Genomic DNA, 18,466 nt, shown 5'->3' with positions numbered 1-18,466 from the left:
AGAGTCCTACTCGGAATACCACAGACAAGGTTTAGACTTTCCGGACTCTCATGAATGTCGCCATCAATCTAGCTTATACCACGAAGATTCTGATTAAGAGATCCAAGAGATACTCATTCAATCTAAGGTGGAACGGAAGTGGTTGTCAGGCACGCGTTCGTGGGGGAATGATGATGATTGTCACGTTCATCACATTCAGGTTGAAGTGCGGATGAATATCTTAGAAGCAGAATAAGTTGAATTGAATAGAAAAACAGTAGTACTTTGCATTAATCTTTGAGGAACAGTAGAGCTCCACACCTTAATCTATGGAGTGCAGAAACTCTACCGTATGAAAATACATAAGTGATAATGGTTCAAGCATGGCCGAATGGCCAGCCCCCATGAAATTCTAAGATAGCATAAAACTAATCAAAGATCTCTAATACAATAGTAAAAAGTCCTATTTATAATAAACTAGTTACTAGGGTTTACAGAAGTAAGTAATTGATGCATAAATCCACTTTCGGGACCCACTTGGTATGTGCTTGGGCTGAGCTTGAATGTTACACGTGTAGAGGTCAATCTTGGAGTTGAACGCCAGTTTGTAACGTATTTCTGGCGTTCAACTCTGGCTTGTGACGTGTTTCTGGCGTTTAACTCCAGACAGCAGCTTAGAACTGGCGTTCAACGCCCTTTTAAATCGTCTAAACTCGGCCAAAGTATGGACTATTATATATTGCTGGAAAGTCCTAGATGTCTACTTTCCAACGCAATTGGAAGCGCGCCATTTTGAGTTCTGTAGCTCCAGAAAATCCACTTTGAGTGCAGGGAGGTCAGAATCCAACAGCATCAGCAGTCCTTCTTCAACCTCTGAATCTGATTTTTGCTCAAGTCCCTCAATTTCAGCCAGAAAATACCTGAAATCACAGAAAAACACACAAACTCATAGTAAAGTCTAGAAATGTGAATTTAACATAAAAACTAATGAAAACATCCCTAAAAGTAACCAGATTCTATTAAAAACATACTAAAAATAGTGCCAAAAAGCGTATAAATTATCCGCTCATCACAACACCAAACTTAAATTGTTGCTTGTCCCCAAGCAACTGAAAATCAAATAGGATAAAAAGAAGAGAATATACTATAAATTCTAAACTATCAATGAAACATAGCTCCAACCAGATGAGCGGGACTTGTAGCTTTTTGCCTCTTGAATAGTTTTGGCATCTCACTTTATCCATTGAGGTTCAGAATGATTGGCATCTATAGGAACTCAGAGTTCAGATAGTGTTATTGATTCTCCTAGTTCAGTATTTTTGAAAAAGGTTAGTGATTTTCGAAAATAGTTTTTGAAAAAGGTTAGTAATTTTTCAAAAATTAAAATCAAAAATTAAAATAATTAGTTAATTAAAAAGAAATTTTGAAAAAGAGGGAAGATATTTTCGAAAATTAGAGAGAGAGGGAGTTAGTTAGGTAGTTTTGAAAAAGATAAGAAGCAAACAAAAAGTTAGTTAGTTAGTTGAAACAAATTTGAAAATCAATTTTGAAAAGATAAGAAGATAAGAAGTTAGAAAAGATATTCTAAAACCAAATTTTTGAAAAAGATATGATTTTGAAAAAGATAAGATAGAATGATATTTTTGAAAATATATGATTGAAATTAGTTTTGAAAAAGATTTGATTTTTTAAAATCACAATTAATGACTTGATTTACAAGAAATCACAAAATATGATTCTAGAACTTAAAGTTTGAATATTTCTTAACAAGTAACAAACTTGAAATTTTTGAATCAAAACATTGATGATGTTATTTTCGAAAATTAGGAGATAAAGATAAGAAAAAGATTTTTGAAAAATATTTTTAAAATTTTCGAAAATAAATAAGAAAAATGAAAAAGATTTGATTTTTGAAAAAGATTTTGAAAAAGATAAGATTTTTAAATTGAAAATTTGATTTGACTCATAAAAACAACTAGATTTTAAAAAGTTTTGAAAAAGTCAACTCAAATTTTTGAAATTTATGAGTGAAAAAGGGAAAGATATTTTTTTTATTTTTAAATTTTTAATGATGAGAGGGAAAAACATGAAAAAGACTCAATGCATGAAAATTTTGGATCAAAACAATGAATGCATGCAAGAATGCTATAAATGTCAAGATGAACACCAAGAACACTTTGAATGTCAAGATGAAAACCAAGAACTTATTTTTGAAAAATTCTCAAGAAAAGAAAACATGCAAGACACAAAACTTAGAAATTTTTCATGTATAGACACTATGAATGCAAGAATGCATATAAAAAACAAGAAAAGACACAAAACATGAAAACATCAAGATCAAACAAGAAGACTTACCAAGAACAACTTGAAGATCATGAAGAACATTATGAATGCATGAATTTTTCGAAAAATACGAGATGAATATGCAATTGACACCAAACTTTCAACTTGACTCAAGACTCAAACAAGAAACATAAAATATTTTTTATTTTTATGATTTTTTTTATTTTTTTGGATTTTTGTATATATTTTTTTTTCGAAAAAACATATAGGAAAAAGAAAATAAGGATTTCAAAATTTTTTAATATGAATTCCAGGAATCTTGTATTCTTAGTCTAAAGCTCCAATTCGAGGGTTAGGCATGGCTTAATAGCCAGCCAAGCTTTAGTATGTAACTCAAACATGCCACGGCTGACATTCCAATTAACTTGCCTCTATGCTGATGGTTGGAAGCCCCTATCCAAAAGAATTAGACATGGCTTTTCAGCCAGTCAGGCTTCAACATGCTTCATGAAACTCTAGAATTCATTCTTAAAAATTCTGAAGAAAAATATATTTTTGAAAAGATTTTTTTTATTTTTTTTTCGAAAATAGATGAGAAACTTTTTGAAAGGTTTTTGAAAATTTTTTTTGAAAATAAAACAAAAAGAAAATTACCTAATCTGAGCAATAAGATGAACCGTCAGTTGTTCAAACTCGAACAATCCCCGGCAACGGCGCCAAAAACTTGGTCCACGAAATTGTGATCTCAGGCAACGGCGCCAGAAACTCTGTACGCACGTCTTAATAAATTGTTTTTCATTCACAACTTCGATACAACTAACCAGCAAGTGCACTGGGTTGTCCAAGTAATAAACCTTACGTGAGTAAGGGTCGATCCCACGGAGATTGTTGGTATGAAGCAAGCTATGGTCACCTTGTAAATCTCAGTCAGGCGGATATCAAAAGGTTATGGAGTTTTCGAAATTAAATAATAAGTAAACATAAAATAAGGATAGAAACACTTATGTAATTCATTGGTGAGAAATTCAGATAAGCGTATAGAGATGCTTTCGTTCCTCTGAATCTCTGCTTTCTCGCTGTCTTCATCCAATCAGTCTTACTCCTTTCTACGGCTGGCTTTATGTAAGGACATCACCGTTGTCAATGGCTACTTTTTATCCTCACTGCATGGCTAATCGTCTGGAGGCATCACCCTTGTCAATGGCTGCATCCCATCCTCTTGTAAAAATGGTCCAAATGCTCTGTCACAGCATGGCTAATCATCTGAGGTTCTCGATCATACTGGAATAGGATTCACCCTCCTTTTGCGTCTGTCACTACGCCCAGCACTCGCGAGTTTGAAGTTCGTCACAGTCATTCAATCCCAAAGTCCTACTCGGAATACCACAGACAAGGTTTAGACTTTCCGGACTCTCATGAATGCCGCCATCATTCTAACTTATACCACGAAGATTCTGATTAAGAGATCCAAGAGATACTCATTCAATCTAAGGTGGAACAGAAGTGGTTGTCAGGCACGCGTTCGTGGGGGAATGATGATGATTGTCACGTTCATCACATTCAGGTTGAAGTGCGAATGAATATCTTAGAAGCGGAATAAGTTGAATTGAATAGAAAAACAGTAGTACTTTGCATTAATCTTTGAGGAACAGCAGAGCTCCACACCTTAATCTATGGAGTGCAGAAACTCTACCGTATGAAAATACATAAGTGATAATGGTTCAAGCAAGGCCGAATGGCCAGCCTCCATGAAAGTCTAAGATAGCATAAAACTGATCAAAGATCTCTAATACAATAGTAAAAAGTCCTATTTATAATAAACTAGTTACTAGGGTTTACAGAAGTAAGTAATTGATGCATAAATTCACTTCCGGGGCCCACTTAGTGTGTGCTTGGGCTGAGCTTGAATGTTACACGTGTAGAGGTCAATCTTGGAGTTGAACGCCAGTTTGTAACGTATTTCTAGCGTTCAACTCTGGCTTGTGACGTGTTTCTGGCGTTTAACTCCAGACAACAGCGTAGAACTGGCGTTCAACGCCCTTTTACGTCATCTAAACTCGGCCAAAGTATGAACTATTATATATTGCTGGAAAGCCCTGGATGTCTACTTTCCAACGCAATTGGAAGCGCGCCATTTTGAGTTCTGTAGCTCCAGAAAATCCACTTTGAGTACAGGGAGGTCAGAATCCAACAGCATCAGTAGTCCTTCTTCAACCTCTGAATCTAATTTTTGCTCAAGTCCCTCAATTTCAACCAGAAAATACCTGAAATCACAGAAAAACACACAAACTCATAGTAAAGTCTAGAAATATGAATTTAACATAAAAACTAATGAAAACATCCCTAAAAGTAACCAGATTCTATTAAAAATATACTAAAAACAGTGCCAAAAAGCGTATAAATTATCCGCTCATCACAGACATGACGACAGGTAAAAATGTCACGGATCGGTCTCGTGGTCGTGGTAGAGAGAGGACTTCTACTATTACTTATGGGACATCTCAGTTATCCCCCTCTACTCTGACTATGGTAATGTGCATAGGGTCATTATTCTGACAACGACGCCTCCAGTGAGAGACACCGCAGTGTCAAAATCCTCTCACAGATCCTAGCCATATGCCTTCCACCACCTCCCATCATACGGATGACGTTTTGGTCTATTGGTTTGATGGCGTGAGTACTATTTTAAGTATTTTATATGCAAACTATTTTGAGGATATTATTTAACATATGTGATTGCTAATCTTAAGTTTTTCATTTTAGTTAATTAGTTTAATTTAGTCACGCTCAATTTTTTCGTTTTAGTGGATTTAGGTTGTTAAGATAGGTTTGATTTAGGCTAGTAGGTTTGAACTGCTGAAAGTGTTTGAGAATTTTTTTATTATTGATAGATGATGTTGCTTAAGTCATATAATTCCAAATTGGTTTGTTTGTGAATTGTTGATGGATAGAGTTTTTGATGCATTTTAGTTATAGATGAAACTCTGCCGAAATTTTTAAAAAATCTAAATATAATTAAAGTTTATAAATTACTTCAAATAATTTTTTTAGTAAATTACTGATCTTAAGTTTTTCATTGATATGTTTGTGCCAAATAACAATGCATGTACATAGGTGTATGCTAATATCATCAAACTGATATACGACCACCCATGGCTGAGCTATAAGAAAATTCTTACTGAGATCAGAGAGTGATAGTTTCAAAAGTGGATGGCAAAAACTTAACATATTCAAACGTTAGTTTATATCTTTTATTTTGTTTAATTATGTATTTAATTTGGATTAACTATTAAATATTCTTCGTGTAGGAGAAATTTATATGGGACAAGACTCACAATGCCATGATCAGGAAGATCTTCGACCATCGAATGGCTAGGCAGCTTCAGCAGATGATAAAGGACGTACATGAGTGGCGTGACCACCTCACTATTTGGCTCCGCTCGAACATTAAGAAGCAAATGCATGTCCATTGGGAGACTAATGAGGGGTTCAAGCGTCGCTGTCTCATAAAAAGAGCTAATAGAGACTCGGTAAGATCGTCGAAGAATACCAATGGATCAGCGACTTTCATAAAGACAAAGGCCAGGCTGGTATGTACCTTGTTTCATTTTGTTATTAAGTTTTTTGTCTTTAAAATATAATGTCATTATTACTTGTTTTAACATATTGTTTCAACATGTGTAGTTTAAGTTGTTGGATCATGATATGAAGATGGCGGAGACCTTCAAGTATACTCACACTTTGAAGGAGAACAATGAGAGATTTGCTGATCAGCAGGCTGCGGATCGTTATGTGAGTAAACATCATGTGATATAAAATTTTCAATTAACTACAGTCGTAATTATAACATGTACGTTACACAGGAGTCTTACACACAGAGATTGGACGCTGCAACCCAGCAATCTCAGCATACTAGAGACGACGGCAATAATTTTGCTGCATCAGAAGTCAATTCTGACATAGTTTAGCGCGAGACTGTATCTGAGCCGTACAAGAATCGCGTCTATAGGCTAGGATCATGCTTCGCTAACAACCTCCGCACCTCTACATTAAGACGTTCATCCGCCTCTACCACCAGCTGGCCCGTTGATCCTAAGGATAGAATCGATTTGAGGGAGCAGGTATTGGAGCTCACCCGGAGCCTTCACCAATAAGCTCAGCAGCTACAGCAGTTTGAGGAGAAGTATCAGGAGATCTTTGCATGCGTGTCAGAAACAGATTCCCTCAGGTTGGAGTAGAGACGAGAACTAGAGCGGTTTCAGCGAATCGAGCAACAGATGACGGTGTACTAAGATTAGATGTGCGCCAGTGTAGCAACACTACTAGTAGAACCGGTGCTGATGGTGGCAGTTTCGTATTTAATTTACCATATCTGATTCCTATTATTTAGAATTTGACTACTAATTGTGCAAAAAAAAAATTAGCTAGTAATTGTGCATCAATTTTTTTTAAAAAAAATTAAATTTACTGGAGAAAAAATCCGAGGGTAATTAGACGGGAAGAAAATAATTGAGCGTCAAAATTACCGGCTGAAAATTTCTGTCGGTAATTAAATAGTTTTTAAGTAAAAAATCCGTCACAGAATCTAACAGTAACTACTGATAGATTGAAAAATCCGATAGTAATTTTTTACTGACGAGGGTTATATCGTTGGATTGGTTCTGACGAAAATTTTTTCAACAAATCTGATGATACCCAGCGTTTTTCTTGTAACACAAAATGCTAATAGTCAAGTATTAACAAGGAAGATGAAGAATATATAGAGGAATTGAAGAAGAAAAAAAAGTAGAGATGAATGCAAAAGCTATTAATATGATGCATTTTGCAATAAATTTTAAAGAATACAAGAAAATATTAAGATAGAACAAGTGAAATATGAAAAAAGTTCCAACTCACTCATGAAGGAACCAAATAAACTAGGAAAACAAGGGCTTGAATTTTAATGAAAGAATATGATGAGTTGTTCTTCTTTATGAAAGATGAATCAATTAATGCAATATTTGTAAGGTTCTTTGTAATAATCAACAATTTAGACATCGTGAACAAATATTTTTCTAAAGAAGAGCTTGTAAAAAAAAATCTTAAAAAATCTCACCAAACAATGGAAGACAAAGAGGACTGTTATTTAATAGAGGAATAATCTCAACAATATAACCTATGATAAATTGAGAAAGAAGCTACTGACTTATGAAACAACTAACATACTTGAAAATCGATAACGGAAGAAAAGAATAGCATTAAAGTCCAAAATTAAAACCAAAGCAAAAGAAATAGAAGACAACTTCTCCGAAGATGATGAGATTGGATTCTTTTTAAAATGTGATTGAGAAGTCTAATACAAAAGAGAAGACAGAAATCTGGTTCTTCATCATTAGGGAAGATAAAAAAGAACTGAGAAAGTTAATATGCCATTATTGTAAGGAATAAGTGCACTTTAAATTTGAATATCCTCTACCAAAAAGACAGATGAAAGCAAAAATAAAAAAGAAGAAAGTACTAATGACATCATAAAAAATCTTAGAAATGATTAAGAAAGATGAACAAAGAGGGGTAAATTACTCTAATCTCACAACTAATGAATTATATGAAATCATTTATAGTTTAACTGAAAACTCTAGTAGACTTCTTTTTTAAATATAATCAATATAAGAAAGAAAATAATGATTTAAAAAGTGAATCGTGGTGCTGATAAAATAAACTCCTTTTTAAATGATTTAAAAACTGAAAAAATGAGTTTTTAGAAACTGAAATTAAATTTCTTAAAGCTAAATTATCAACTTCTAATTTTATTGATATTATAGCTAAAAATAAAATATTGAATGAAACCATTTAAGTCTTTAAAACATGAATTAACAAAATTTATTCACGGATAGAAAAATCTGATCAAATTAATGACTGATTAAAGATCAAACACTCAAAAAATAGGTTAGAATTATAGAATATATCGAAGAAAGCACATTTGTTTTTAAAACTTCTCAATCTAAGGCATCCTATTTATATGCTCTAAATAAGATAACTTAATGTAACTTTATTTCTTCAGCAAGAAAAAACACTTGATATAAGTATAATAGATAAGGACATACATCTAAACCGTGCTTTTATCTTCTTAAATTTGTATGGTGATAAGTTGTATAAAGTAGTCAATGATTATAATGTCTTACTAAAGAGAACTGATATATAAAAAATTTAAATTAATCTAGATACCTAAATTTTCTGAAAGCTCATACAGATTAGTCTAAAATTTAAGAAGAAAAAAAATATATGGTATGTTGTGAGCGGGTGTTCTAGACATATATAGAGAATTTTATCTTTTTCATCAAATTAACTAAATGGTAGATTCATAATATTTAGTTATATATGATGGTAAAGATAAGATCGTAGCAATTGAAAAAGTTGATGATTTTACAAAAATTTTGTGCAATTAACCTAAAACAAGAACTGCCAATCAAAAAGAGAATTCTGTCATTTAATCATTGTTGGAGAATTCTACAAAAGATAATTTATTTCTTGTCACAATAATAAATCTTAAATCTGAAAGTGATATTTATCTATTTGAAATTGATGCTGCTAAAAAAAAAAAATTTAAATATGATTCGTTTGGTTGTTGATGACAATATCGGATATGACAGCGAATTATACTCTATAATACTATAAATTTATCTTATTTAATTGTTGGTTTGCTTAGTTCTTACATGCTCCACTTTAACGTGTTGAGCTCTCTGTCTTCAAAAAAAAATTATAATAGAAGATCTATTCAAATAACAACATTAGAAATAAATAATTTGTTCATTTGATTTTTAAACTAAATATTATTCTAAGTTTCCAACCATGTGCTACTAGTTTTGTCTTGCAGCGAGAAATGAGATTTTAAATTGATAGATGATGGGCTTAGCCGCTTAGCTAATTGTCACCTTAACCAGAATTAGGCTCATTATTATTGATCATCTTTTACTGTTCTATCTTTGTTGTTCAATTGTGTGAGAAGTGAGAACCTCTTATATCATACATTTATGTGCATTCTTCTATTCATCGTCTCAAAATGAGTGGAATTTGTTTTATCTCTAATTCACGACTATACCTTGTGTATTATTATTATTATTGCACATCTATATGATCTCTCTAAAAAATCAAATCCTTTTCTTCTCTGATTGGAAGGTGCAACATTTACACTCAAATATTCTATATATTACTGTATTAGCACCTCTCAAATATTCTATATATTAGCACCATACACACAACAATTATTTCCCTTTCCCACCATCATAATCGCTACATCACTTTCCTTAATACCTAAGCACAAGAGAAATCCAAGCCTTGTTTACACCGGTCTTTCATCTCTAGTTACACAAATCTTCTCTTCCTCAACCTAAAAACCCTATTCCCACTGTTCCAACTCACCATGTTCCTTACTTCTTATTAACTCCTTGATATATATGTCTCGCATCAAAGTCACTACTTGTTGTTTTGTTCCATCCTATGATACTTACTTTTTTGGAGATGAAAATGATCGTCTCCCGGTTTATAAAAGAGATTAAAAAAGTGGGATAAATTTTATGACGTATGTGATTGATAATTTTGTGCACTATGTAAATTAAATAGCAAACCAAATACAAAGGAACAAATATATCCAGAAATACATAGAAAATATGGTATTTATTTTATTTATTTTTTTTAAAAATGCCATTTGTTACGCGAAAGTGCAAGCTGGTGAAAGTGCAGATCTTAGAGTAGTAACCAGGTTGCCAATTACCATGATGCAGGCCAAATTGCCGTTATAACGGCATAGTTCTGTTGCACTCTAGTTACTACTGCTACTAATAATGTAACCCCATGAACCAAAATTATAACGGTAGTGAGTGAAAGACGTGAATAACCCTATGTGGCTTTGTTCCTAAATTTGGATGGGTCCGCGTTTCCATAAAATCGGTGAAAGGGCTCTCAAATTGTGGAGTTAACGGTGACACAGAAGCAGCTCCCATTTCTCTCTTCTTTGCAAAGAGAAGAGATCTGCGTTCTCCTCTCCCTTCGCAAATTTTCTTCAAGGCAAGCCTCCTCTCTCTCTCTCTCTCTCTCTCTCTGCACATCATAGATCTGTTCTCCATTTCAATTTCCGATTTCGTAATTCCTCTATTCTGGATCCTTTTCTCGATTAGTGTGATCTTAATTTGAAATTCAAGATTCGATTCGTGTGCTTTCTCGATCCGCTTAGACAACGCGATTTGAATCAATTTTGGAATTGCATTCGTCAATTGCTTATGGTGTTATGATGATCCGTTTCATCTGCGTATTTCAATTTTTTTTAACATAAAAAAAAATCAAATTTGGATCGGATGTGTTCATGATGTGATGACGATTTCTGTTTTGTTGGGTTCAGAGTAGTTAAAAATGGGGCTGACTTTCACGAAGCTGTTCAGCCGGCTCTTCGCCAAGAAAGAGATGCGTATTCTCATGGTTGGACTTGACGCTGCTGGTAAGACCACCATTCTCTACAAGCTCAAGCTTGGAGAGATCGTCACCACCATTCCCACCATTGGTATGTTTCTCCCTTTCTTCTGTAAATCTGTTACTGATTTATATGGATCCATAGAATGCAGACAATTTAATTCAAATTGAACGAGCAACAATAACAACTGAACCTTGTCACGGTTTAGTGGAACGCCAAAAGTACCCTATCATATCTATGTTTGAATTATTTATATTTAATTGAATTTGAATCAGCCAAATGACGTTAATTTGTTCCCTTTCTTTTTCATTATTAACTAGATCAAATGATTTGAGAACAATTTCTTATTTTTGACTTTGCAACACCTTTTTCTTTCTCAATCCTTACATGTATATTCTTTTTTCCTTTAGTTTAGTTGTTTCACTTTCACCATCTAAGCAAGCAGCTAAATCTTTATTTTGATGTTGCTGTTTGGTTTTAGATCTACAATATGACAATATGATTCAATTTTATATTAATGGCAAAGAAAAAAGTATATTATATATGTAGTTCTTTATTATATCCAGTGAGATTGTCATATTGGCAATTTTTTTTCTGATTCTAAGATATATATTGGTTAATCAATATCATTGTAGATATGATGATTATCCCATTATTTGGGTGATTTATTATTTGTTTATTTGTTGCAGGGTTCAATGTGGAAACTGTGGAATACAAGAACATCAGCTTCACTGTCTGGGATGTTGGAGGCCAAGACAAGGTATTTTTCTTTTCCCACTTCTCTCATGTCCATTTTCTTGCATCCTTTTTAATGGCTTTTATAACATAGATTCTGCTTGAGCTACTATGCATGTGATGCTGTTTGCCTTCCTAGTTTGTTTTGGATCAGTAAATTCTAGACACTATTTTCACTCGTCTAGTTACTATTGTTAACTATTCAATCACACATTTTAAGCTTGACTTTGGATATAGTGTCTTAAGTTTGTGTCCTTTGGCACAATCTGCCTTACTTTTGACCTGTTGTTATGTTAGAATTTAGATGTGTTTGAATGATTTTAACGAAATACTTCTATCAATACTGTAGTAACAATTGATATGTTTATCCCTTCAGATCCGTCCATTGTGGAGACATTACTTCCAAAACACACAAGGGCTTATTTTTGTGGTTGACAGCAATGACAGGGACCGTGTTGTTGAAGCAAGAGATGAGCTACATAGGATGTTGAATGAGGTAATGAGACTGATCCTTAATTGACTGGACACGAGCATGGTTTTAAGTTGAGATCCACATCTGCAATTGTGACCCTATCAACTACATTTCTTTTCTCCTTTTTTTTTTTATCATGGCATGGTTGTAATTGAGAGTTTGCCACTGCAGAACTAGTTTTCTGCTTACATAGATTACTTGATTTGCCAGCTTATTTAGTTATTTCAGAATTCTGATACACTTCTGGATGCTTGTAATCTTTCCTTGGCAGGATGAGTTGAGGGATGCCGTGCTTCTAGTTTTTGCTAACAAACAAGATCTTCCAAATGCTATGAATGCTGCTGAGATAACTGATAAGCTTGGTCTTCATTCTCTCCGTCAGCGTCATTGGTAAGATCTAAAGTTATTGCTCTCAACATTCTGCTCCTTTCGGTTCTGGTTTTCACCACTAGTTATCACCATGCATGCTCTAAACATGCAGGTATATCCAGAGCACATGTGCTACCTCTGGTGAAGGGCTTTACGAAGGACTTGACTGGCTCTCCAACAATATTGCAAACAAGGTTAATACACATAATGTTTTTTTTTTTTTTTAAATACTGGATATGTGTATATCATTGAATTTTTAACTTATGCTTGTCCTCTGTGATTCCAGGCATAGAGTTCTACCAGTTATCATGAAGGACTCCAGTCAGTGGTTACGGTCTCGCATATCTGATTTTCTTGCCGTTCCTTTAGATTTTCATTGTTCGAGCATGTATTATTTTGTTTTGATAAAAGAACATCATTCGGTTACATAGCCCGAAGAATAATTTGACATTTTTTCCCTGTATAACCAAATATATAGAATTGTTACCCATTCATTTATGAAGCCAACTTAATCGTTGAAAGTGTCGTATTTGTTTTTTGAGGCATTCTTTCATCATGGATAAAAAAATTTGTGCTCTATGGAGAAGGGGGGGAGAGAAAACAATAGATAGATATGGTGAAAAATGAAAGCGATTAGGTCTTTTTAAAGTTTTAAAAGAAAATGACAATCGGATAAATTAAGAGATTTTTGAAGTATGATTCTTTCTTAAACCCGGAGGAAATTGTACCCTGATCTTTATATAGATGAAATTTCAACGTCACTTGGCACTTCCAAGCAAAATTTGATTTTACTAGTAGGCAAACTGTTTTATAGAGCTTAGAGTTTCATTGACGGAGCTGTCAAAATTTCTTTCCCAAGCAACTGTTATTTTTTATTTTTGTCACCATTTCTACTTCTTAAGGACAATAAATTTTAGGCTGATTTTTTTGGATATTGTATTGATATTTGAATCGAGGCGTGTTTTTCACCAGTGTGGTGTTAACTTTTTTTTGGAAATGTATGGATTCAAATTGGATGGTGTGGATGATATAATAAAAATTGGATCGTCTAACTTCTTTGGTGCGAAAATTTGATTTTTGTGGGGAAAATTTTGTTGGGCCCAATTAGAGCGTGGCTAATTTTATTAAACTCGAAGCCCAACTCGGAGGATTCAAGTTGTGGATTTCAGAATTTTTTAAATTGGAAATCCAAAAAGTTGGGTCCGAATAGAATAAAAAAAAATTGGAGCGTACCCTAGGAAGCACGGACACATTCGCTAAGTTGTCGTGTCCACATGTCAGACACATTTCGGACACGACACTCACCGACACTCATCCAATACGTGTGTCTGCTATGTCCAAACCGTGTCTTAATGAAAAATAAAAAATTATTCTCCGGACACATTTGAACACACCTAAATATCATCACGTGTTAGGGTGTCCAGTCTTATTCTTAAAATATATTCTTAAAATAAATTTAGATATAGTATATATTATTATTATTTATTATAACAAAATATTTTAAATACTTGATATAATTAAAATAAGACATTAAGGCGTGTTTTTCACCAGTGTGGTGTTAACTTTTTTTTGGAAATGTATGGATTCAAATTGGATGGTGTGGATGATATAATAAAAATTGGATCGTCTAACTTCTTTGGTGCGAAAATTTGATTTTTGTGGGGAAAATTTTGTTGGGCCCAATTAGAGCGTGGCTAATTTTATTAAACTCGAAGCCCAACTCGGAGGATTCAAGTTGTGGATTTCAGAATTTTTTAAATTGGAAATCCAAAAAGTTGGGTCCGAATAGAATAAAAAAAAATTGGAGCGTACCCTAGGAAGCACGGACACATTCGCTAAGTTGTCGTGTCCACATGTCAGACACATTTCGGACACGACACTCACCGACACTCATCCAATACGTGTGTCTGCTATGTCCAAACCGTGTCTTAATGAAAAATAAAAAATTATTCTCCGGACACATTTGAACACACCTAAATATCATCACGTGTTAGGGTGTCCAGTCTTATTCTTAAAATATATTCTTAAAATAAATTTAGATATAGTATATATTATTATTATTTATTATAACAAAATATTTTAAATACTTGATATAATTAAAATAAGATATTAAAAATAATCAAAAAAATTAATTTATATTTTAATATCAGTAAAATATTAAAATATCATTACAATTTATCTAAAAGATACTTTATATTTTATATGTATGCGTGTCCCCGTGTCTTATAAGATTTTAAATTTGCGTGTCGGCATGTCCCGTGTCGTGTCGTATCCCGTGTCCGTGTCAGTGTCCATGCATCACAGAGTGTATCCGATTTGTATATATATATATATACTATCTTCACCAATTGCTCATCACTCTTCTTCGTCTTCATCACTTTTTCTCATCTAGCTATTCTGCTACTGTAAATGAGTGAAAGTAAGTAATAGTGAGTAAAGAAGTTAAAACGGATGATAGTTATTTTGAGAGTATATTATTATGGTTAGATTTTTTACAAACATTTGAGAGAGTGAGATTATATGTAAAAATCTGTTTGATGTTGTTGTTCATTTCACACTATCTTTTGAAGATCTAAAGGATGTAATCGGTGAAAAAATAGATCTTCAAATATCGAAGAGAGTGTTAGCATTTTGTAAAGGCATCTTGTATCGGTATTTGGTGGGTTCCTTCAGTTTCAAATGAAGTATGTCACTGATGAAGTGAGTATGCAGGAGATGTTTTCAATTTATTTTCAAACTCGGTCATAGATGTCGTTGATCAAGATATATATTGAGTTTGAACAATCTCAAAACAACCGGAATATCAAATAGGAAGATTACAACAATGATAGTGAAGAGGAGTTTGAGAGCAACTATGAAGTTGTTGATCCAAATGAAGACAATAATCAACTTGATGAGAATATGGAAGCAGACGTGGTGGAGGTAGCAAATGTACTAGCAAATCAGCATCCATTTGAGGAGCCATCTTTTATGCGCGTGTTGGATCTGGACGCCATGTATGCACTGAAATTTCATAAATACCTAAACGTGGATATGTAATTTGGATATTTGTGTGGTAGATTAATATTGTAGATTTAATTAAGTTTGTAGATTAATAATGTGATCTGTAGAACATAAGATTGTTATTATAATAGATATATAGTTGTAATATTTTTCTTTATTTATTCATTATTTGCAATTAAAAATAATTTTATAATTATAATAAATTTTATTTATTCATTCATTATTTATTCATTATTCGTAATTATAATTAATTTTAGAAGTATTTAAATAAACTAAAAACATGACTTATGTATTTATATGAAACTTATAAATCGTGTATTTATATATTAAAATTGTTGTGCTTGTTGATTTTATTTGGTGGTGGTGTTATATCAGAGGCTCGCTCCTGTGTGGCAGATGATAAATTTGTTGTTGGGATGAAGTTTAGTACTAGGAAGGTTGTGATTATGGTGATCAAGAATTATACCATCTGTAAAGCGTTGATTATCGGGTGTATGAGTTGGAACCGATGACATTCTATGTGAAATGTACGCAATATGGCACAAGTTGTAATTGACTAATTAGAATTAGCATGATCTGTAAGAAGTATTACTTGGTGATAAGAAGGTATAATGCTTTACAAGAGAGACATTGAATATTATCGGATATATTGTCGAATTTAGCGTCGAACTTTAGCGGTAGATTTAGCATCAGTTTTACTGACGATTTCGAGTGAAAATTTTGTCACTCGAAAATATTAGTGTTGGATTAGGAATTCTATAATTAAATCCGGTAGTAAGGTGTGGCGCGAAATTTTATTTTATTTGTGCCAAATTTACCGTCGGATTTTACGGTGAACTTTTTCAACGATAAAATTGGGATAAAATTCAAATGTGAAACCCTTCCCTTCACTTCTCTCTCTCTCTCTCTCTCTCTCTCTCTCTCTTTCTCTCTCTCTCTCTCCATTGAAACTTTCTCCGACGCCACCACCTGGAGTTGCTGCCGTCGCCGCCACTGGACGTCGTCGTTACTGCTGCTGGAGTTGTCGTCACCGCCGATGCTGTTGGTATCCGTTCCCATTGGAGGTTTTCACCTTGTTGCCATTACTGCCGCCTCCTGTCACCACCACGCTTCCACCATCCTGCAACCACCATCAGAGGTAATTTTTCTATATTCTTTATTTTTTCAGATTTTTTTATGAGTTTAGAATTTTGTTAGGTATTTTATTAAATTATTGATTAATTTTATTTAATGAAGTGTGTGATTAGGATTTGTTATGTTAATTTAGTATGGTTAGAAATTACTTAATGTTAGTGTAGGTTATGGTATGGTGAAATTAAGAGTTCTTGAGCTGTTGGAAGATTTTATTTGAGTATTAGAGTGCTTGAGCTGATCGAAGATTTTATTTGAGTTTAGTGAATGAGTTTCTTTTAATTGCATTCAATTCATATTGTTTTTTGTTATGCCTGTTGTTAAATTGGTAAAATTAAAATTATGTTTTAATTAATTACAAATTAGTTCTTGATGCAGTTTGACCTTGTGAATCTAATAAATTGTCCTTTTCATTAGGACGGTTTTATTTTCTCTTAGATCAATTAGAGTAAGCTTCTTTCTTAGTTTGTGCAGTAGTATTTCAGGTTATTTTTTATCTCTGAATATACTGAATTGTTTAAGTTTTATGCTAGACTTACCTTTTCTAGGATAGAGTTTTAGGATCGAAGTGGGAGAAGGTTACGTAGTGGCACCTTCTCGAAACTCTTGTTTGCTGAAAAATTGTGGAGTTATAACGGGTTACGCACTAGAACGGCTTGGATTTGATATTTTATTGAATGCATATTGTTCTAATTTATGCCTGTAACTGTTTTTTCTGTCGAATTTTTCTTTACATTATTTAAAATATGTTTGGTTTGTGAGAAAATGATAATTGAATTTTGTAAAACGCTTATAAACTAACTACCAATCATGAATTATTATTTTATAGTTATTTGATTACGTACAATAATAGTAGTATAAAAGTTTTTCTCACAACAAAACGTATATTTTGTAAAATCTGATTAATTAATAAATAATTAATTCATAAATTAATATTTATTCTAAAAAATTAGAAAATTAAATTTTATAATTTAATGAGATAGAGCTAATTAAAAGAAAAATTTTGACACTAATTTTAAAAAATTTGGACCAAGATTAGGCCAAACGGGTCAAATCGGGCGAACCAAGCCCATATTGGGCCCAAGGCCCAACACAATCACCAAATAAATTAAGAGTTCCTTCCCCAAACAAGAGGAAAACAGGCTGAAAATACAAAGGAGAGGGGGAGGGGGGAGAACAAAAGCAAACATTAAACCCTTGGCTTAATTTCAAATCCACATAACTTTTGATCCAGAGCTCCGATTGACGAGCTGTCAGCGGCCACGCGTTTATCTCGGAATTCTATACAAATCCCAATAAGTAATTTGGTAAGGAGGTTACATTTTTAGTTTCGAATTTCCTCCTCCCAATTTCGAAAATTCAATGTGTGGGTGTTAAGATTTTTTATTCTTTGATGTTATAGGCTTGAACTAACTTGAGGAAATTATTGGGTTTTACTCCATTGATTCTTGAGAAAGGTGAGACAACTTAAACCCTTGTAAAATTTGTGATTAAGTGGAATCTATATTGATTTAGTGATGATTATTTGTATTAGATTGAGTTGTGGGTTATTTCATGCTTGTTGATGGAATTGGAGGTGTCGAAAAGCTGGAATTTAGGCTATGGTAGCCGAGTCCTCTGTTTGGTGTGCATCTTGGAAGTTTGGGTTTTGTGGAGCGGTGAACGCTTGAGGTGTTTCGGGTTTATCGGAAAATCGGCCAAGATATGGTTTCGGTTTCTCGTATCTAAAATATAATGTGTCGTAAAAACTTAGGCTAGTGACCGTAAGATAGGAATTAAATTGTTGATATTGTTGATTGGTTGAGATAGATTATTATGTATGTGGTTAATGGTTTTGGGGGTTGTGATTGGTGCTATTATGAATGATATGTCTAACTTGGTATATGAGATTGATAAATGATAATGATAATATTTTTGAGATGTGGATGATGTTGAGGATTTAGGATTGGTTGGTATTTATGAGGTTTGGCTAATTAAAGTTGTTGTTGATACTATATTGGTGGTGAAATTGATATTGTGTTTTTATATGAATAATTGATGATGTATGTTGT

At 33.2% G+C, this 18,466-nt stretch overlaps 1 protein-coding gene across 1 annotated transcript; it reads left to right on the top strand.

Moving 5' to 3' along the window:
• LOC107618450 (ADP-ribosylation factor 2) lies at positions 10,152–12,806 on the top strand. Its single transcript, XM_016320529.2, has 7 exons — positions 10,152–10,305; positions 10,637–10,795; positions 11,395–11,465; positions 11,817–11,936; positions 12,184–12,302; positions 12,394–12,475; positions 12,568–12,806. Exons 2-7 carry the CDS (start codon positions 10,648–10,650, stop codon positions 12,571–12,573), a joined length of 546 nt encoding a protein of 181 aa, XP_016176015.1. The 5' UTR covers positions 10,152–10,305; positions 10,637–10,647; the 3' UTR covers positions 12,574–12,806.

This window comes from Arachis ipaensis, chromosome B09, assembly GCF_000816755.2.
Source record: "Arachis ipaensis cultivar K30076 chromosome B09, Araip1.1, whole genome shotgun sequence".
Taxonomy (NCBI): Eukaryota; Viridiplantae; Streptophyta; class Magnoliopsida; order Fabales; family Fabaceae; genus Arachis; species Arachis ipaensis.
This window is presented reverse-complemented; position numbering and strand designations above follow the sequence as displayed.

Bases quoted from the DNA above. Each gene is read 5' to 3' on its own strand.
- LOC107618450 (XM_016320529.2), top strand. From the start codon at position 10,648: ATGGGGCTGACTTTCACGAAGCTGTTCAGCCGGCTCTTCGCCAAGAAA. The intron at 10,796-11,394 runs GTATGTTTCTCC...TATTTGTTGCAG, and splicing joins CACCACCATTCCCACCATTG to GGTTCAATGTGGAAACTGTG. The intron at 12,303-12,393 runs GTAAGATCTAAA...CTAAACATGCAG, and splicing joins TCTCTCCGTCAGCGTCATTG to GTATATCCAGAGCACATGTG.